Genomic DNA, 22,168 nt, shown 5'->3' with positions numbered 1-22,168 from the left:
ATTCAAATAGGCTTGCACACAGAAAGCCCACAGTGGCTCCAAAAAGCCAAAACTGCTGTGGGCCCCATAGGGGCAGTTCCCTATGCAAGTGTCGGGCCATGTGAATCTCAGTGTTTGAGAGAGATGAGCCCTCCCAAAGGAGAGAAGGAAAAGAAAGTGTCCATTAATATTGTATAAATCATTGTCAAATTTTGCCTCATTTTACATGTGTGTGCCTTAATGAAGCCACCATCTGCTAGACATGGCTGTGCGGTTTCACAAAGCCATATTATGCTTGACCAGGAAGCAGGAAGTTAACATTAATTGATTTGGTGATTGATAGAAAAATTATCTTTATATCTTTTGATACTACTATGCCAAATTAAGAGTTATAATGGTTGGTTACAGTTGTGTTTTAGCCTATGGTTTTCAACACATGTCTTCATCTAAAAATAATAATGAGGTACATGTCAAATAAATACATCGAACTGGCAGAGAATAAAAAATACGACAGTTAAATGCAGATGCCTCAGAAATATTCCAGAGTAAATGTAGACGCCTTTATCGGGTTTATTTTTTTAGGGGGTGTGCACAGACGTGTTATGAGCGACAGCCGCATAGGCCAATAGAATCGCCGCTATCTCTGCTCAGGCTTCTGGGCCAATGAAAATCGTGACAAACATCGCTTCAGTTCGCCGAGCGGCCTCTGATTGGTGGATATCGTCGGAGCGCGTACGTCAGCGTCTCCTCGCCCCCGTCACGCTGAAATAAGAACGAGGAAGTGGAGTGAAGTGGATCACCGTGCGAGCTCGACTGTCATTTGGACACTTTTAACTTCACAGTGACTTCAACCGCTGAACACAATGGCTCAGTAAGGACTTTTTTATTTCTTTACGTAGTCGGGGAAGTGGGGGAGACTGCGGCCGATAGTCCGGGTTAAATAATGTCACAGTTTGTTTGGTATTTTTTATTATTTCCTGAGAGTAATCGACTTGTAAATGGAGCTGTTAGCTTGTTAGCTAGCGACCAGCTTGAATATTTAGTAGTATTATATGTGCAGTGACATTTTATAACGTGAAATCTGAACGGGGAAAACCGACACAGAGTTTGTGACTTTTAAACCCATGAATTCATGTTATTGCTGGAGAAAAAAAAAGCTAAACATAGATAGGCTATGTACTGTAAAGAAGATGTAAGACCACTAATAAAGTTAGGAGAGGAGTATTGTGTTTGATGTTGGTGGACATGTTTTTTTTTGTTAATATTCAGTCTGAGACCAGATGCCTGTTATGGCCTTACAGTAAATGTGATTATTTCATTCTCCTCCTTTTACAGAGCAGACATTGCACTGATTGGTTTGGCTGTCATGGGCCAGAACATCGTCATGAACATGAATGATCACGGCTTTGTGGTAAGAATGACATCAGTGTTAATTGTAATAACAGAGTTTTTTTTTTAATTCCACCTTGTTCTCACGCTTCAGAACATTACGGATAGAAATATTGTACTTTCTTCTCTACTACATGTTTTTGACACTTGAAGTTGCAGAATAACATTTTCACACACTTTAATTTCAGTAACAATTTCAGGCTTGAAGAAGGTCAAATTATCCAAAAAGTTAAAGAAAACAGATTAGTGAATCAGCACTTAGTTTTTTCCCTCTCCCATCGATCAGCTCATAAAAAAACCCAGTCAGATTCATCTGATGACCCTTTGACACAACCCTTCGGATTGAACTAGCTAACTGTAGTTTAATTATAATAACATATTGTGTTCATTACTAACAACAGTTTTATTAATAATATGTTTAACAGTCATAGGGACCATGTTTCTGCAGAGTGAGCGCTTTTACTGTAATTCTTGAAGACCCATGGTAGAGATAATGTTTCAAAATAGTTGCTTTGGTACTTTATGTAAATAAGGGATCGGCCACCACTGGTTCATTTCCACAACACCAGGAAGTCATGCTTGTTCTGTTTTCTGTAGTTGCTTTAGACCGTACTCACCAAACCTCTCCTGCAGGTTTGTGCCTACAACCGAACCGTGTCCAAAGTGCACGACTTCCTGAAGAACGAGGCCAAAGGCTCCAAGGTGATCGGCGCCGAGTCTCTGGAGGACATGGTGTGCAAGCTGAAGAAGCCCAGGAGAATCATCCTGTTGGTCAAAGCTGGGCAGGCTGTGGACGACTTCATTGACAAACTGGTTTGTAGTTTGTGCTAGTCTTTCCCCGTGGCACTTTTGGTCAAATGAGTCCTTCCATCTTCTATCGATTGGCTTTTTGAGCTACATTTGTTCTTCTTCAGGTTCCTCTTCTCGAGGCCGGGGATATCATCATCGACGGTGGTAACTCTGAATACAGAGACACGACAGTAAGTAGATGTCAGTCACATCCCAGGAGAAAGTCATAATACCCAACAGAAGATGTAATCACAGCTCTTGTGTGTTTCTGTCATACAGCGGCGGTGCACCAGCCTGAAAGAGAAGGGCTTGCTGTTTGTTGGCAGTGGAGTCAGTGGTGGGGAGGAGGGGGCACGGTATGGCCCCTCACTCATGCCAGGAGGCCATAAAGAGGCCTGGTGGGTCATCAACCATACACACTTTCACTGCACAGTAGATGTTTGATGTAGGCCACAGACGTGCTAAAACAAAGTCCGTTACTAATGATAAAATCAGACTGATTAAAACTGTGATTATCAATCATCCATCTCTGTGTAAAACATAAATAAACAAAGCTGTTGCTTCTATTTTAAGGCCACACATAAAGGATATCTTCCAGAGCATCGCAGCCAAGGTTGGAACAGGAGAACCTTGTTGTGACTGGGTGAGTAGAGGATTTTGTTTCAAATGTACACACTTACTAACTTGATTAGCATGGTTTTATTTATGAGAAGTCGTCTCACAAATACCCTGACTGGTTTGCTTCTTCAGGTTGGAGATGAGGGTGCCGGTCATTTTGTGAAAATGGTCCATAATGGCATTGAGTATGGTGACATGCAGCTGATCTGTGAGGCCTATCACCTGATGAAGGATGTTCTGGGAATGGACCACGATGCAATGGCACAGGTGAGCTTGCTACATCTGTATGATGCAACCTGCAATCCCAGTTCCGTGAAATCAAATATTTAAAAGAAAAATCAATGATTTCATCGTGTCCCCACTGTGTGCTTGAAAAACTCAGGCTTTCGACAGCTGGAACAAGACAGAGTTGGACTCCTTCCTGATCGAGATCACAGCCAACATCCTCAAATACAGGGACTCGGATGGTGCACATCTGCTGCCCAAGATCCGAGACAGTGCAGGACAGAAAGGCACAGGGAAGTGGACGGCCATTTCAGCCCTGGAGTATGGAACACCTGTTACTTTGATTGGTAAGAGAGGAAAAAAAGACAAGGAAGTAACTAGCTTCCTTCTACTGCTTTCAGTAAACTGTGTGTGTCATGATGACATGGCACAAGCCGTTGTGTCACTGTTGGGTTAAGGTTTCAACATGGCGTCGACATATTAAAGGGCAGCAGGGAAGATCTTCAGAGTAGTTGGGCTAACATTTGGTTTTGTCAGTTAGCCAACACACAGCTAGTGAGAGAGGGATCAATATGTGACTGCCCCTAAGAAGATTGACGGCTATTCCAGTGTCCTCCTCATCTCAGGTGACATAAAGGGGATTTGGATTTGGTCTTTGCTCTGACTATATGACTGTCTGTTTCATAAACAGCACTGGAGGTCAGGATGCAGGATCAATAATCCTCCATAATCATTAGATCAGCTCTGTGGAGTTCCTCTAAAAAGACACCTGTTAAAGGGTATCCGTGACAGACCTTCTGTGAAAGTCCAGTTTTCTAGTCTGTAATTAAATCCCCATAACAGGTTTGTTATGATTAGATGCTTTAAAATTGTTTGTTTGCTCAACTGCTGTCAGTGCTGGAGATCCCCGTATGATTGTGAATACAAAAGGCCTCATTGTGTACGAGCTGAGCCAGGCAGTGCAGAGCAGCCTGACAGGCCGGTGCAGTTCACACGGGTTGATTTCTCTTTCCAGCAGGGATGACATTCCTCACCAGGATAGTTCACTGGGCACATTTTCTCTCACTCCCTCTTTCTCTCTCTCTCTCTCTGTCTGCCTCTGGGTTGCCTCACCTAGCAGTACAGATTTGGCAAGTCATGCTTACGCAACAGTTTTTTTTTCCTTTGATCTTGATTGAGTTGGTGAGGCAATTCTCATTTTTAATGTAGCAACTGACGGGCCCTACTTTTTTTCTATTTAAAGTGCAACTGGAAAACTTTGCATCATTAATTGTTGCTACTATTATAATAATTATTATAGAGTTGCTCCAGTGTGACTGGCATTGGGCAGCAAAATCTATGTAATAATTAGTTGGGAGATGCTTCAGAAAACCGAAATTGGTGTTCACAAAGTCCCATTTTCATGTTCGGATTAGTCTCTGTTTTTTTGTATGCAGACAGCTAACCCCCCCCCTTCTGCCTCCCCACCTTCGTCTCTTTGTTTCTCAGGGGAAGCTGTCTTTGCCAGATGCCTGTCCTCTCTAAAGGAGGAGAGAGTGGAGGCCAGCCGCAGCCTGACGGGACCACAGGGGGTCAAATTCAGCGGAGACAAGGTGGCCTTCCTGGAGGACATCAGAAAGGTTGGACACTCAGTAATGTTTAGATGAAACAGTTAAAAGCACAAAATCTGCTAAGAGAGGGTAATTGATTGAAATATTACACTGCTTTTTTTTTTTTTTTTACAGTGCAGAACATGTAATGCAAAAATGGCGTATTATTACAGAAATTCAGTCCAGGAAAACTCTCACTCATTGTCACAGTCACTGAGAGGCTATCTAAACTATCTTCCTCCTACTACTTCCTTAACCCTGGGAGTGGTTAGGCATATCTACAATGCATCTGTGAGTCTGTACGATTCAGTGCAAATCAAGATTCAAGAAAGTGTTCAACCGTATTGCCTCCTCAAATATCGCCATCAGTATCTATACAATCAAAGAAGTGATACGAAAACAGCATTTCTGCTCGCAGTCTCATTTGATGAAAATTTTCAGCATTTATGAAACAAAAGCTTTGCAAATGTTTGCAGCAGAAATTAAATTACATTATCCTTATACAAGTACTAGTACATGTACTGTACATGCAGGACTGTGCGATCTCTATTGGTGGTCCCACAAACATTTGTAAGCACAAGTCTGCAGACTTGCAAGTTCTAACTGCTTGACTAATTTCAAATTATGGTATTATATGAGAGTAAACAGATTGATTTTTCTCTCTTCAGGCCCTCTACGCCTCCAAGATCATTTCCTACGCACAAGGCTTCATGCTGCTGCGGCAGGCGGCCAAAGAATTTGGCTGGTCCCTCAACTACGGCGGGATTGCACTGATGTGGAGAGGAGGCTGCATCATCCGAAGGTACATTTTAGTCTTCAGATCAGAGGTTTGCTTCACCGCTGCCTTGTGCAACTTAATGTCAACATGTATCTTTCACATGCTGGTGAAAACTGTGGTTAGGCCATGTAACACAGAACTTCTCAAGAAAGCAAGAGGACTGAAATGCAGAAGTGTTTTTTGTTTTGAATTCAGTTTGGATTCAGTGCAGGGTCAACGTAGATGAGCTGAAATGATAAATCCTCCTTATGTCTTAGAGAGCCTTTGTGTTTGGCTGTTAAGGAAGTAATTAAGTCTTCATCACTTCCCTGTGGGGTAAACGCTGGAGTGAGAGATCTACATGGAAGATACTGTGACCTTTCTTGTGAAAGCATACGGGTAGAAAAATAAGGAAATTATAGTTGTGACATTGGTTTGCTTTTGCTTTGCGTAATGATTAGGACATTGCATAAACCTAAATCAAATATAACACTCAATATAACATGCAGTTTGTAGCTAACAGGCAATTTCTAGGAAACGGTTTTAGAAATTGCATTGTTTTGTACATTTCATTACATTATGTATGTAAGAGTAAAACTAATAGATATACATTATAATGCAGTCGTCTCTCTGTTACTACTGTTTGCTAACACTCACTATGTCTCTCTTTCCTACCAGTGTCTTCCTGGGTAAAATCAAGGAAGCGTTTGACAGAGATGCTGAGCTGCAGAATCTGCTGCTTGACAACTTCTTTAATCACGCCGTGCAGGACTGTCAGGTATGAGGAAGGAGGAAGTGGCCGAAAACCAACCTGCAATAGCCGCATTGGCAAAGACATGCCGAACCAGTTATTTCCTCTTTTCAATAAACAAAGGAGTGAAGTAAGAGTAGAACTTGTTGACTTAATCACGGGTGTCTGAGATGCTGTTCACAGCAGAAGTTCCTTGGAAAAGACACAGTTCAAACATTTTCTTTTTCTTTCAAGCTATCTTTTGAGATTCCCTGTCATCTCACCTGTGTGTGGGATGGTGATTATGAGTAGTCACACAAACTGTTATTGCGCAGTGGTCAAAATGTAGAATGTGATCCACCCACATCCACCTGGTATTAGACATACTGTCACACGCACTTGAAACACTCAGCAAGAGAATGAGACTTTCTCAGTTTAGACTCTTATCACACTCTAAGCTGGCTCTCGCTTGTTGTGAACAAAAACCCTAAAGAAGTTGTTCAACCTCTTTGTTTAGGAGTCATGGCGCAGAAGTGTCAGCACTGGAGTCCAGCATGGCATCCCTATGCCCTGCTTCACCACGGCTCTGTCCTTCTATGACGGCTACAGACACGAGAAGCTCCCAGCCAACCTCCTCCAGGTAAGACGGCAGCGCAAGCTCAAGTCCACACAACATATGGCGTGGAGTGTATAGGAGATTAAAAAGAGCATGTGCAGCTGGTGTGTGTATTTGTGGTGGGCTTAAAGACCCTGACAGTGCATTGTGTTTGTTTTGGTAACTGCTTTTTTCATCTGCCCTTGAACACCATTTTGAATATTTACCACAATTTAAACAAAGAGCTGAAATGCTCAGTTTTGATCATTAATACAGCAAAAATGCAAAATATGTGTAAATATGATTTGCTGATTTTCCATCATGTTTATATCATTGTGGATTGAATATCTCTTTTTAAAAAAAAGGCAATCATGTGGACTAGTCACCAGTTATGTTTCTATTTGAAAGCAAAACTTGTCTCTTCATGGGTATCAGAGGTTGTTTACATGTTTATTTTCTTTAGGCTCAGAGGGATTACTTTGGAGCTCACACATATGAACTGCTGTCAAACCCCGGGAAATTCATCCACACCAACTGGACGGGCCACGGTGGAAATGTCTCCTCTTCATCCTACAATGCTGAGGACCATCATCGCTTCACTGAAAAACATATATAAGAAGAAACACAAAGGATGAGAAGAGGTGACCTGTAAGAGAAGATGTTACACATTCCATCTTTATAATCATGCCTGAATATTTACGACCCACACACCAACAATGCCCTTCATCCAAACTTTTTACTCTTTAAAATGCGTGTTACAGTTTTATTTAAAAGAAGTGGAATCATAGATTGTGTGTCATGAACTCTCCCTGTGTGTGTACTGTGACTCTTATCACACACAAGAGGGGGAGCAGAGAGTGTTAACCCTGTCTTAATACTGGATATTGTGCTGGCCATCAGGCTAATGTTCACCAGTCATGTCCTAACTTAGGTTCATGGTGTTAACACAGGATTAAGGTGAACCGTTGCACTGTACTGTATTAGGCTAAATAAAGATTTCAATCCCTTTATAATTAGCTTGTATGGTCCTTACTCTCTGGCTTCTGTAAACAGGATTGGGGTGTGGCAACAAGTGACATAAGTTGACTGAAACCTAAACAGAAGGTAGACACTTTGAACCATTGGCCTTTCACTGTCTGACAATACATGTCAGGTATGAATACATAAAGTACTCGTGTAAAGAGATCATGATACTTGCTAGAAAGTGCATACCTCTACATCTGCTTTCAGTAACTGAACCAATTTGAAATGAGTCTGCATCTGCACTCATCAAAATAAACTAACAGAATCATTCCTTGAGGGAGCTTTATTTATAGGACGACTGTTGAATTATATTGCAGAAGTTTCAACTCGATGTGTCTACTAAACAGGCAGCTGAGTGTAAGTATGGTGGCTCATCACAAAATGATTAGGTTAGATGTGTGTATGATCTAACTCTCAACAATTTTTTGATTACTGTAATCCCACCATCAAACAGCTCGAAACATGAGACCCTTGAAAGTAATAATGAGCTTATAGTATTGGTCACACAGAAATGGGCACTGGCTCTGCACTTGCTACCTTGTCCAGCAGGTGGGACTGTCCTGTTTCTCAACACACAATTAAAATTTCACTGGAAATACAACAAGTCAACAACACAACACTGCTCTGTTGTGGTCATGTGAAGACATGGGACAGGTGGCAGACACTCTACTGTGTACAAATGCACAAAGATGAACACATAAGAATAATGCATCAGAGGTACAACACAATGGCTTTGCAGGACAAACTAGATGAATTAATTAATTGATGCTACCAGACACAAATGGATTCAACTTTAGCATGTTTCGACAGTAGAGGTGTTTTTTTTTTTTTAGTTAATTGGATATTCTTGTTATTGAAAAAAGGCATGTGAGGAGAAATAAACCACAAACATACCACATCAAAATCACATAACAGCTCAATTTAAGAATAAACAAAACTCAGTTATGAATTATGAACTTTAATGATAGGGCTCTTACATTAAATGTGTTGCCATGTCCTCCCTCATTGTGTACTTACTAGTACACGGCAGCTCTTGAAGGAAGAAAATATTGTATGTATACTACATACTGTGGGTCTAAATCAGGGGTTCCCCTCGTTATTTTTAAGGCAACACAAACTATGGTGTCACAAGTGGGAAAGTTTGGACAGAGAGTATATCTAAAAATGTTAATACTTTTAAGAGAAAGAGGTGAATAACATTTTGACATCGATGTTGCAGGTTTTAGAAACAACACAGTGTTTAATTTCTCCAGCTGTTTGCTCTCTGTACAGTCTCGTCGGGGGGATTCCTCACTGCACTGTCAGCCGCTGACACGAAGGTGTCAACAGTACTGATGACAAATGTGTGTCACAGTAGTTATTACACCTGCTGTTAAACAGTAAATAAGCTTCACCTCAGTGCACCTGTGCTGAGATAGCTTTGGTGGTAGCATGTCGATGTTTAGAGCAAGAGACCTCATGTCAGAGCTTTGATCTCGAAGCAGAACAGAACAAACACTGTATTCAAACAGACGCATTTGTCAAGTGAACTTCCTGCCAACCTGAGTGAAAATCCACTCATCCCTCAGGGCCACTATTTGTATGTTCACTCATAGGTGAGATGAAGAGGCAATTTTTCCATTCTGTATACTTCATTAACTATATCTATTCATCCCTACATACTGTACAATGTACTATATTCACAGTACACAGTGTAGAGAACATTTTAATTAGAGAAGTAGAACACATGCTCATTTAATACCACAGGTCCATATACAACAGTGTGAAGCACACATTTGTGCACCTATTTACTGAAGCTAATAGATTTTTATGATCAACCATGTCTTAACTTATGTGTTTGAACTTAAATGTAATTTGAAAGATATCCACAGGTGCCAACAGGAGGACCTCTTGTATGGAGCAGCTCATTTGTTTCCATTCATCTGGCTGTGGAGGAGGGGAGACTGGATGGACATCTTTGTTTTTAGATTGAGTTTTGCTGATGGTGTCAGAAAAGCCCCTTGAGTTCAGGTTCCTCTCATGTGAATTTATTGTTCTCTTTCTGTGGTGTTCTGTTTCTTACCTTTTTACTTCATAGTAGTCAAATATAGTAGACATATTAGACAAATACTAATATAGCACTGACAACATTTTCATGTGTTCCCTGGGTTTTTCAAAATTACCATACTTTGTGATTACTCTAGTAAGATGCTGAATTTGTGTTTTCATTGTCACTACATTTAATGATTATTATCACTTTGTAGTCTTGATCTTTTGTTGTCAATATTCTCACATTAACATTTGATATTAGGCTATTTGTGTCTTAATGACAAAGTCTGTCAATTTTAACAACTTTGTTAAACATTAGCAACACTGGGTGGCATGTAAGAGAATGTCATAAATAGGCCGATGTATTTAATAAACTTTTTTTTTTTTTTTTAAAGCTTCAGTTGTAAATTGAAGTAGAGGTGAACCTCTGAGAACATCCCTGCATGGGTTTTTACCAGAAAAGATTATCTACAGACCCATGTTGTGCATCAAAGGGTTAACTTAGAAATGTTCACTCCCGCACACCCCCACACAGGAGTAAATGTATGGTTACTTTCCAATTATTGCTTATAGGTACTACTATAATACACAACAAACTAGTCCTTGGTGCATATAGGTGTCATCTCACACACTTAGGTTTCTTGTTACAATTGAGATGAAACAGAATTTTGGCAAGTGTTATTTTGATAAGCCACAGACTCGCAATCCGTGACAATACTAAAGAAACATTTTAACCATCTTAAAAGAAATTGTAAACCAAATTTACTCTTAATACGATATGTTTCCTTTACTAATTTGCATGTCATACAACTAGTAAAAAATAAAGCTGAAGATGTTTAGGCCTGATGTTGAATACTCTCGTAACTTTTATTAATTACACTACTAACCTATGCATTAATTCCAAGATGTCCTATTTGTAAGGAAAAACACTGAAATAACTGTGATATTTTTATTTTATTGTGAAGACACTCTGGGACCCTTGAAAACAACATTTGTTCTATATAATAATTCATATTATTATGACCCTCCTAATCATTTTGTGAACCCTTATATTTGTCTTGCACTCATACCTGTAGTATAACAGGGGTCCTGACCCCAAATTTGTAATCCACTGGATTACTTTAAAACAATTGGTAGAGCCTTTTTATTTAAAGAAAGAAGTAGCAGTGGGGAGATGATGGTGCAACATTGGTCCCTGGCCAGTTATTCTGAGAGTAAACAACTTTTTGTTAACTGGCAGTAAACTTAATGTCTTAACACAGGAGAATACACATATAAGTAATAAACTGAAATTAATTACAGCAAAGCACAAGAATATTCTCAACGGGGTGTAAATTTGATGGGTTACCAATTTTTTTTTTTTTATCACCATTCTTTGATTTATTTATTATTTATAGAATACAGTGGTGTTTTCAGTTTTGTAGCATTCTAGATCAGTAATTGAATTAGATGATTTTTTTTTTTTACTCAGGTGTTGCATTTGACTTAACTAAGGTTGAATTCACTAAATGTGTATTAAAAGCAGTACATGTGCAGATAAGCACCTGTGAAGCTGGGGACATGAATATGACAAAATCACGAGTGGGTGTATACACACACACACACACACCGGGTTAATTTGTATAATTACTGCTTTGGTTTCAACTTAATCACGAGTAAGGGATGATAAAATACACAGCTGTGGTTCAAATCTTCAGCAGATCTTCAGCACAGTGACCTGAGTGATGACCTAGCAGCTTACAGCATCAGAAATACACACACTGTAGCCTATTTTCAGTATGTTTAACATTAAATTTGTGGTTTCGTTAAAAAAAAAAACAGAGGAAGTTACAGCAAATGGTGACAGGAATGATGGAGGCTCATGGAGCTGCAGTTTGAGTTTACACATCTTAAGTATAAGGTGCAGAGAGGATCCCAGAAACAACATCACCTCCTTTGACCGACCACAATGCAAGAGGTTTTTCAGGAAGACCTTTTCAACCTGCTAGCAGTGGGAGAGAGCACATTATGTCAGACTGTTCATGTGTTCACAGCAGCAAGCTTCAATCATTAAAAGGTTTACTGTAGGCTTCGGCTTCTCTGCTATTGTTAATCTACGAGTAAATTAACTCATCAGGACTCAGCTAATATTGTAAGATATTTACAATTCAGTTGACTAGGTTTTGCGCATTTTTCAACTTTAATAGATAGATTTAATAGATGTACTGCTCATCTGAGCTGAAATCCACACCAATACTTCATTAGTAAGGGAAAAAAATGAGAAACAAAATTTCTCACAATCCTGTGCAAACAAAAGCTCAGGATTCAATATTATCAACAGAAAATCTTACTTGGGTGTCTATGCACAAGTTCCTACAATATGGCACAGCAGCACCACCAACAGGCAGAACATTAAAACTATACCAACCAGCCAGCAGGACACTAAATGCCAAGGGCCAAATCAAAGCGTTTATGGAATCAAAGATATGAGATATTGTTTAAAAAAAAGAAGAAGCTAGAAGCCAAGCTCAGCACAAAAAACAAAACAAAAATAAAGATAATTTGATCTAAATTGAGAGACACCAGATGATTAAAAACTCAAAACCTTTATTTTACACCGCAATACTAAAATCTTTCATAATACAAAGTGAATTCTTGCTGGCATGTTCAGTCAGTTGTTTAAGTCCCTTTGAAAAATCAATCAGCTCATACATTTCAACCACTTTACAAACAAGGTAAACAAAATAACACGTCCTGCCTTGAAATAATTTTAGACCACATTGACAAGAAACCTACAAGTTAATATTTCAGTGAACTATCAGTAACCATTATGAGGACAATGAGAAAAGTATTCACTGACAGAAGTACATGCTTTAGATTTAAGGCAGGCTTTGGGTTTCACAAATCTGGAGAAAGAATAAGTATGACCACTGCAAAACTGCAGGCTTAACTTTGGTCCTATTTGTAACATTTGTAGGTATTAACTACCTCAGGCCAATCAAGTGTGGTCGATGCGAAATTTCATTTAGGATCCAAGGTTTCTTGCTATTGAGGTGAAGAAGATCCTTTTCAGGATTTGGGCAGTCGTGCAGCAATTTGATGGTTTGCAGCGGCTCACCCACCCAAGTCTTCAGCTTCTCCATAACTGACTCCAACCTGGATTCAGACGAAAACCCGGGCTGCCCGTGTCCGCGGTCCCTATACATGTGAATTAAAGTGTTGGCAGTTCAATTAATGTTGAGTAAAAATAAGTCACTGTCAAGAGGGTATTATACCTAGTCAAATTCAGTTTTATTTCAGACTTCCCTTTGATTCACAAAACATAGAAAATGCATTCGTGACCACTTCAAACACAAACTTTCAATGGGAACTTGTCAAACATTCACCACATCAACCTCTTAGCTCACTTGCAAACATCACACTTTCAGTGTTTTTTCCCCCCACACAAACTTCACTAGCACAAAGTCACATTTTCACACAGAGGGTGGTAACAAGGAGAAAATAAAAACACACAACCAGACACAGCATTCACATCAAGTCAGACAGCAAGAGAAAGCTATGAAAGGATACAATTACTCATTGCACTTGACATTTCACTGATTCTAAAGAACTAAGTTAGATAGAAAACGATGAGAAAAAGCAGAGACCATAAGGATCTCGAGACACAATAAAAGTCCTTTGGTGGCCAATAGGAACACACTCGCACTTGCTTCTTCCTCTCACACTCACACAAAGCCACAGGTTCTTCTCAACTCTCAGGCATTTGTCTCTCTTATAATAATGATAATAAAATAAAAAAAGAAAAAACTTTGCACAAACAGTCCACCTCACACTTGCTTTCTTTCATAATGCTCTCCCGCTCGCTCACTCTCACTCGGTTCAACACTCATTTGATCTTGAAAAGCGACAAAAGCAGACAAGGTTTTTCTATCCATAAAAAAGTGGAGAGGAAAAAAGAACACCCACCGTCTAACACAGTATATGCAGAGTGAAGCTGTGTTCTTTGATGACAAAGCATTTACACATGGGAAGAGGGGAACTGATACTGAGATCTGTCGAACATTGCTGCCAATGAGGCGCTTCCTCCCGGGAAATTGGGAAAGAGTTGGTGAACTGCAGAAGAGATTTTCATGAAGGCGTTTCCAAAAGATGTCAAACAAAAACAAAACAAAAAGATGCAATCAAATGCACATATACAACTTCCAGATATATAATTATGTCAAGCCCATTTTACAAGGGGCTGAGAGCTCGAGATACTCGTGCATGTTTGTAAATATTTATCTCGCATGCACATCATCTCTGTGTAACATTTTCTCAAAAACAAAAAAGGTAGTGTGGCAGTTTCATCTAACCAACTAAACGTCTCACCCATTCAGTGCATGACTACATCATCAGTCACATGCAAATACAAATCTTCTCTTTACCAAAATAAAAAGGCAGTGTATCTTTAAATAATTGGAAAAAAGATAAGCAGTTCCCCTCTGTAAGGTATACTTACCAGATTAGCCTAATAGCAAAAAAGGGTCAATTTGAATCCATCTACATTCCCCAACTAGAAGACTTAGACTCCATAGATGTGCCAAAACCGGAGCTGAAGCCACTGTTGGAGGGCGTGTTAGTGCCTGCAGCCCAGCCGAGGCTAGCTGAGCTGGGGCTGCTGTAACTGGTGCTGGCAGAGCTATAGGTCTGGTCTCGGGTTGTAGTGGCTGTGCCTGCCGTTGTGGTCAGACCCTGCTGCTGGTTAGCCAGCATGCCCATCATTCCCCAACTGCTCTGGAGAGCTGCCTGAGCTGCAGCCACCATTGCAGGGTTAAGACCCAGAGCCCCAAAATTAACCCCACTGCTACCACTGCCAAGCCCACCCCGACTACTGCCATAGCCCTGACTGAACCCACCAGCCCCAAACCGCCCACGATCCATCATTTGCCTACTATTATTGTGTTTGGGCTCTGCGTTGGAGATGTGCACGCTGACACCCTTGATGATCAAGTCCTCTCCACATAAGGCTTGGGCAACCTGAGAAATAATTGAAGGGGAGATTACCACAGCACTTATGGACCGTTATCACATGCACTTGCTATATACCTCCAACTTTGTCTTATGCTGTTAAATCATCGTTATATCTGCTACTTGCAGCCTGATGCCTCCCTTAAAGGGATAGTTCTGGGTATCTGATGCAGGATTGTGTGAGGTAGTTGGGTATAGTCAACAGCAGTGTGTAAGGGGTCCGCAGGAATAACGTTTTTAACACTTTTTAAGTTGCCATCTGAAACAATCAAATATCCGTTTAAATGTACACTTCATGTAGTGTATTTTCAGCATGTTACCTTCCAAACACATCAACACTCGACTATGGTACGAGATTTCTCTCAACTTCTATATTCATATAAAGACATGCACCTAGAGGATGCACTGTATTATGCTGAGCAGACTCTACTGCTGGCAATATACTGACTATGCATGACTACCTCAAACATCCCAATGTCAAATAATCCAAACCATCCCTTTAATACAGCACCTGCCTCCTATAGTGTTTTCCATCTATAATTTAGAGTAAAGTAACTACATCAGCATCGACATCTATCAATTGTCAAACTCTCCTATCTGTGATGAATCTCACCTGGTCATCTGCAAAGGTCACAAATGCAAACGCCCGGAAAGGTTTGGGGATGAAGACATCGGTGACTTCACCATACTGCATGAAGTACTGTCTCAGGTCATCAGTTGTCATGTCTTCTGTACAACGGCCAACAAAGATTTTGCGGCTTCGCATCGGCTCATCAGGACATGCCTGAAAGGAAAAGGAGGCACAGCCATGAATGAAATCATCTTCATTTGAATCATGTCATTTTAAGTAATGCTGCTGACCAGATCAGACTTGTCTTACGACAACTAAATTAACATCTGTGACATATAAGGTAAAAACAATTAGCAGATGATTTAATCTATCGCAGTACGGTGAATGCATAATTACATGTTAACTTAGGCCGAATAGAACTGAACAACTTCATTTATTGTTGTAGACCTGTACAACAAAATCTACATACAGTGTCCTAAAAATAAAAAAAATGAGGGTAGCTGTATGCTGGTGGCTTTCTATATACCTGGTCTATCACACTAGGATGCCAAAAGTGAGTATTCTTTCAGTGATGCAGTGATAGAAGGAAAGGCTAAAGGATGCTGGGAAAGATTAGCTCTTTGCAGTGTCCTTAAAGAGGAGAGTTGCTGCTCTGCCTTCTTCTCTTGAGAAGGTGTGTTGAAAGTCCACGTGAGGCCCGGGGAGAAATTTGAAACTGGTCACGTCATCTCCTACTGTGAGGGAGAAGGTTCTTCTTTTCATGTCCTGAAGCTGATGATCTTTTCTTATTTTGAAGGTGTCATGGCCAGAATTGTTGATGGACCACTGTTCTGACAGTGTGGGGCAGGTTGATTGGTTTGCTCATTATTCAATTAGGATATCAAGTTAGTCCACAGACAGCATCCTCTTGTATGTTTCAACAGAGCTCCTGTCCTGACTGCCACCAAAACGGTTGTATACACACCCATTTATGTTGAGTGGGTTAGAGTTACATATGGATGTATATATGTACTAGTATTTTGTAAACCTAATTACAGAATTCAACATAAAGAAAAAAAGGCAGCAGTCCGACACTATAACATGGTAGTCTGTCTTTTTTATGATTCATTAGTGTGAAGAGATCTGCTGTAATCCGTGTGACTGCATGGTGTATTTAATGAAAATAATTTTTTTAATCTTATTGCGTTCTTGCCTGTCTTTTATGATGTGTTTCCTTGCACACGTGTGTATCACGATACTGCATCCACAAAGCCAAAACTGTAATTTTTTTAAAGGTTTCTTTCTTTCTTTCATGACCAAAATCAAACAGTTTCATTCTTGATGGTAAATGAATGTATATCAATAATGTCTTGAGTAAAATTCTTAAAATTTCATCAGGACACTATCAGGATATTGTGTTCATGAAATCGGACAGACAAATAGGAAAGTGAACCAAAAATATGATTCCTCCGGCCTTGGCTGTCACCAGCATAAGACATATGGTTAACACAGTATTCACTAAGGTTAAACAGAAATCTGCACAACTTCAGGTGTCCATCAAAACCTTGTTGCCTGATACTTAATCTAAATCATGCCGTTCTCGACCACTCTGTGCCAAAGAAATTGTCCTTAACTTACCTTCGAGTTAGGAAGTTTGCAATCACACCATCGTCCATCAATCATGTGTCTCTGTGCAATGACTTTGGTTTGCGTCTCATAGTCAGTGAACCTGACAAACCCAAAACCTTTTGAGTTGCCAGTTTTTGCATCTCTCTTGACCTGGAGTACACACAGAGGAAAAGCAAAATTCAGTTTTAACTTACACTTTCCCCAAAAATATAAAACATTATTATTACACACAGTCAAACAAAGAAATAGACAAAATAGAAAACATCACGAGAGGTCCCTACCTGGACCATGATGACTTCCCCAAAGGTACTGAAATAATCTTTAAGGTCTTGTTCTGATGTTTTCCATGGCAGCCCAAGGACAATGAGATCTGATGTCTTCTGAAAGCCCCTCTTGACTTTCACAGCTGAGGCAGCATCTATTTCATCCATCTTCCTTTTGTTATCTGTAAAGAATTAACACATAGGAATTACATCATTACGCCATGGGCAATTATATGCTGCCAAAGCAAGCTCCACTCCTCTGCCCCACGCATTTGGGACGAAGTGGGGGGGTTCGTCCCAAATGTGGTTCTTCACTTGTAAAGTTGCATACCAAACCAAGGAAATAATTTCTTAATGGCCCTGGTCTTGTTTTTTTAAGTTTAAATGTCCCTTAGCAGGACGCGGGGAGCTAGATCTAAACACATACTATTACAGATTTGTTAGGTACAACCAGTAAAAACTGCACAACATTTGCTTTAGCTGGTTATACCTACCATTCTGGCAACAGTATGTCTCCCTCCTTGATTGAAGTTACTCATGTAATAATGTAAACATAGACAGCTTCGTGTTCATTTGGAGACTATAGGTTGTGGTGCTTTTTAATTATATTGCACTATACATGAGGTGTTCACACTTATTCTCTACTACACATTTGATATCAGTGAGGTTATAGTAAAGGTTACCAATACCCCATTCTGTAGAAAAACAAGTAAACAGTCAGTTCCCTAAATGACGACCCACCATATCATAGTAGATACGTGTTTTGCATAGAAGTTGCATAAGACTTATGGTTATTCATGTTTGGGGACGTGGCTGCTCGCCATGTAGAGCTATTGTAGGAACTGGAAAGAAACTCAAGTCATTTGCACCTACAACCGCCTCACCTTTGGGATAGTTGACGACGTAGACCAGGTTTCCCCAGTCGTTCTCAGGTGCGTGCAGGACGCCCTCCACCAGCCGCACTCCCCGCATGCACTGAGACTCCGGGTTCCTGTACCGCAGCCCGCACGCCCCTGGGAACTGAGCTGCTACAGATGACAGCAACACCGTCCCATCGTCCTCCGAGGGGATCTCCATGGGCTCCTCGCTTTCGTCCTCCGCCACACGGATGTACAGCTCCGACATGGTCTCTCGAGGGACTGAGCTTTGGGTTTCCAAGTGGGGGGGAATCAGCTGATTGAGCTCGAGTTATTAGTAAACACAGGGATGATGATGATGCACACGAGTTTGAGACGTCGGTCCTTCACGCAAGTTTACCTCTGCTAACAAGAGTGGATACACGAGCAGACAGGACTGAAATACAAGAGCAGCCAAACGCAGTCAGACAAGCCGTGTGAAACACATACGCCACAACTCTCACATTTAATAGCTGACGGCCATGAGAGCTGAATACTTTTCTTTCTTTCCGGCGGCGACACGCGTAAACAAGTTAGCCAGCCGAGCTAACAGGCTAGCAAACTCAAGGCAGCTTAAAAAAAAAATGAATGACCATCTAATTTAGTGTTGTGTCAACAAACGCACCGATCCTCCGCTTGTCTGTGAACGTGTGGCCGAAAACTGTGCCCGAGTAAAAACATCGACAAGTTATCTTATTCTACGAAAATTCAACAGCAAAATCGTCAAAGCCAAAGCTGCAACCCTCACTCACCTCAAAGCTAGCTAACAAAATGGCTGCTCACCTTGTAAAGATGACATCATCGAGTTGGGAGGGCACACTGTTGGCTCTTGTAGGGGTGCCAAAAAACAAAGATAAAACGCATTTAGCAAAACGTTGGGATTCAGATCCCAAGTTATCACTTATTTTTTATATATTGACATTAAAGCTATTTTATCAATATCACTAATATTGCCGTGTTATGTAATCTCCAACCAAGAAAGTTTAAAGCGCCCGGTGTACCCCTTAAGGTCTCACCATAAAGACTCACCTAAAAATCCAAACAGAAGGTGCGCAATGAAAATAATTTTGAGGACTGTTTCCTATCATGTATTTAAGGGGAAAACAATGTTTCCCTTCCAATACAGGACTTCAAATTTGTATTTTACTTAGGATATAAGTCCTAAAATAATATTTATCTAGGCTTATCCAGACTGACATCCATCTGATCCACCAGTGTCTAGCTATCTTCAGCTTTACAGTGTTATTTTATGCAGCAAACAATGCGAGGTTACCTATATTTCTTTTGTTGTAGATCCTAAAATATTTTTAAGAAAAATTAGAATACATTTTCAAGGCAGATTTATTTGAATGAACAATAAAGAAATCTATTTGAAGGGATGCAGCCATGGGGGAAACAAACAAAAATGGTAACAGATGGATTCAAACCGATTCAAACATGTCTCTTGGTGTAAATAATGCAACAAAATATATGGTGATATGCTGTGGCATAACATTATTTTAAAGCAATACGAGAGGAAATTGTTGATGCATAGATGATCTAATGTTCAAGGTTTGGCCTACAGCTTCTTTACAACCTGTTTTTCACATGTGCTGAAGACAGTAGTCATTGTCTCTGACGTTTTTTTTCCCACTTGCCTTTAACATGACAGAGTAAACACACCTGTGTTTTATTTCTCCTCCTCAGTGAATCAACCCCTACACCTTAAATAGACCAGGGTCACACTGTCTGCTGATGGTTTCATCTGTGGAAGTACAATGGATCGGATAAGATTTGGCATCCTTTTTGTAATAATGTGAGTAACATAATTTGTGCAAAAATGTACTTAAACTATTCACTATATTCAAAGTATAGTGCTCAACTCTACATTCTTTTTTTCAGTGTTTTACAGTGTTTTACTGTAAGGAATGTGTTGACCATTCAAAAAAGGGAATGGATTGATACTCCAACAGCAAAATCAACAGGTAAACCTTAATTCTGTGATAACTGCCCCTGTTTACTCAGATGTTATCTGAAGAAGTTGTACCTACTTACATTTTCAGAGGGAGATGTGTCATGTTTTTCTGAATACATGGAGATGTGGATTCACAGTGCGAGAATTGAAGGTTTGCAAGTCTGGCTATCTGGGGCCTTACGAGTCCAAGGTAATTATTTTGGACATGTTAAGTGGCAAAATATTTATTTCAAGGGCCTATGAGATAAAATGCTTTGCCTCAAAACTGCCTATTTCTTCTTCTTCCATAAGTCAACATAGCACCCCTGGATCAACTAAACCTCCAGCTGTCTGCCTGTGGATTCTCACTGCACAAAGACCCTGACAAGAATTTCATTTTTAGAGTTAGTTACACTGGTTGTTTTGTCCAGAAACTGGTATGTTCCTCTTTTAAGAAATATCTAATCCACGTATGCAGACTCTTGACACACAGCCTTTTTCAACTGGGCTCTGTGGTGACTTGTGATGTGACTTTATTGTGATTCAGCATGGCTTCCATTTGCTTACACTGAACTTGGTGAAGAGGATAAATCGATTCGGGGGCAGACCGCACAGTCTCATAATGTCGTGTCCTGTGGTCTCTGTGCTGCCCAACAGAGAGAAAGTCAAGTGTGACCCAGACTACATTCAGGTAAATGCTCCTTGGAGTCTACAGATCAACACTTAACTGTTTTCTTTTAGCATGTAGCCACATTTTTAGCAAAGTATGTTTGGGTTTATTTCTTATTTTGTTAATGTTCAGGTGATCAGACAAGTTCCCCATGACAACTGGAACAATGAGGTAGTAAGGCCTACATTTTTATTATAGATAGGCCTATGGACAAGAGGGGAAGAGAAAAAAGGGAACAGCTTTTGACTATGTTCTTGTGCTTGCACATTTGGTTTTGCATCATAGTTGCAATGGTCACTGTCTATGAGTGACCACCTCATTGTAGCTCTGGAGGATGCCAGCCTGATGCAAATGGACATTGACATGAATGGAACTGACATTTCAGTCCAGGGCAGGAGGAGAGATATTTTAAGCCCCATAAAGGTAAACGAAGCTCATGCATCTTACTGCCACCTTGTGTTCATTTGGCAACATTACAAGTGAAATTCACCTAATTGTTTCTCATCTCTTTATTTTACAGGTCAAGGAAATTGAAGGGGAATTCTTGGCCTTGAAGCTGGTCAGTGGTCCATATGCCTACAGCATGGAAGCTGTGTGTCCAAAACGTGGGTATAGTATGCAGACAATATGACAAATGTTGTTAGAGTACTCAGATCTTTTGCAAAATGAGAGAACCACTGTACCACAGTGTAAAATTACTGGGCTGTAAGGAAAAGCTCTGCATTCAATCTTTTACTATTAGCAGCAAAATGCCCATTCTGCAGAAAAACAGCTTCTGTCACTGATGTGTTGTCATGTGCTTACATTTATACTGATCCATTCATTCAGTTGAAGCATTGTACTTTTTGATTGGGGCCCCTGAAAATGTTTAGGAGATGAATCTGAGTGGATCATAAGATGAAAGAGAGAAAAAAAATACTGTACACAAAATTTTAAATTGTGTACAAATTTAAACCAGTTCAAATTGCTCTTTTTTTTAGGGTCATGAGCTGATAAGAATGGAAGCCACTGATTTAATCTTAAACAATAAATTGCATTTTATGAGCTTATTAGCCTACATGATTATTTTGTAAACTTGTCTCAAATGTACCAAGTAAGTGCATCCCGTTAATATATGTAATACAGTAAAAAGTCCAAAAGGAAGTGAAATATATACATAAAGTAACATAAAATGAAAGATTGTTACACATACCTCAAAATTGTACTACTACCTCAAAAGATGTACTTATCCACTCCACAGTGGTAACACTTTATCCCTTTTGTTAATCTTAGTGACACCATCCACAGCAGAGGAGACCGTGCTTCACATTTTTAAACAACACACAGGCCTTACCAAGCGTGGCAGCTCTGACGATGGAGTACTGACAGTCAGTAATGTGTCTGTTACCCAGACAGACAATTTCACTGTGCATGAGACCAGTGAATTTGTGACACTAGTCATTCCTTCAAAGCAAATACTCAAAACCAAGGTTGGTGCTGCAACACTCTTACATTTCCAAACAGCTATCACGGTGGTCCA

The 22,168-nt window shown here is 40.1% G+C and overlaps 3 protein-coding genes across 5 annotated transcripts; 2 read left to right on the top strand and 1 right to left on the bottom strand.

Moving 5' to 3' along the window:
- The first annotated feature begins 733 nt into the window (after positions 1-733).
- On the top strand, positions 734-7,684 carry pgd (phosphogluconate dehydrogenase). The gene is made up of 13 exons (XM_083976148.1): positions 734-850; positions 1,315-1,390; positions 2,002-2,181; positions 2,283-2,348; positions 2,437-2,555; positions 2,731-2,800; positions 2,908-3,042; positions 3,158-3,347; positions 4,489-4,619; positions 5,258-5,391; positions 6,025-6,124; positions 6,594-6,716; positions 7,135-7,684. The coding sequence occupies exons 1-13, from the start codon at positions 843-845 to the stop codon at positions 7,285-7,287; spliced, it is 1,485 nt and encodes a 494-aa protein (XP_083832274.1). The 5' UTR covers positions 734-842; the 3' UTR covers positions 7,288-7,684.
- A 4,496-nt stretch (positions 7,685-12,180) lies between these two features.
- tardbpa (TAR DNA binding protein a) lies at positions 12,181-18,841 on the bottom strand. Of its 3 annotated transcripts, XR_014595510.1 has the most exons (7): positions 18,035-18,840; positions 17,169-17,332; positions 16,897-17,037; positions 15,322-15,492; positions 14,633-14,717; positions 13,668-13,814; positions 12,181-12,899 (listed from the first exon to the last, which is right to left on the bottom strand). XR_014595510.1 is itself a non-coding variant. In XM_083975744.1 (6 exons), exons 1-6 carry the CDS (start codon positions 18,273-18,275, stop codon positions 13,720-13,722), a joined length of 897 nt encoding a protein of 298 aa, XP_083831870.1. In that variant the 5' UTR covers positions 18,276-18,840; the 3' UTR covers positions 12,916-13,719. The 3 variants fall into 3 exon arrangements, 2 of the variants coding, with proteins under 2 accessions (XP_083831870.1, XP_083831869.1); XM_083975744.1 differs by lacking the exon at positions 12,181-12,899 and having other exon boundaries at positions 12,916-13,814; XM_083975743.1 differs by lacking the exon at positions 12,181-12,899 and having other exon boundaries at positions 12,916-14,717; positions 18,035-18,841.
- Positions 18,842-19,803: 962 nt separating this feature from the next.
- ciroz (ciliated left-right organizer protein containing ZP-N domains) lies at positions 19,804-21,280 on the top strand (the record flags this gene model as incomplete). Its single annotated transcript, XM_083975848.1, has 6 exons — positions 19,804-19,833; positions 19,938-20,010; positions 20,089-20,190; positions 20,292-20,416; positions 20,527-20,670; positions 21,170-21,280. 6 exons carry the CDS (start codon positions 19,804-19,806, stop codon positions 21,278-21,280), a joined length of 585 nt encoding a protein of 194 aa, XP_083831974.1.
- Between the last annotated feature and the right edge of the window lie 888 nt (positions 21,281-22,168).

This window comes from Trachurus trachurus (genome assembly GCF_905171665.1).
Source record: "Trachurus trachurus genome assembly, chromosome: 7".
In the NCBI taxonomy this organism is placed as follows: Eukaryota; Metazoa; Chordata; class Actinopteri; order Carangiformes; family Carangidae; genus Trachurus; species Trachurus trachurus.
The sequence above is the reverse complement of the archived record's forward strand: the minus strand, read 5'-3'. Positions and strand labels throughout refer to the sequence as shown.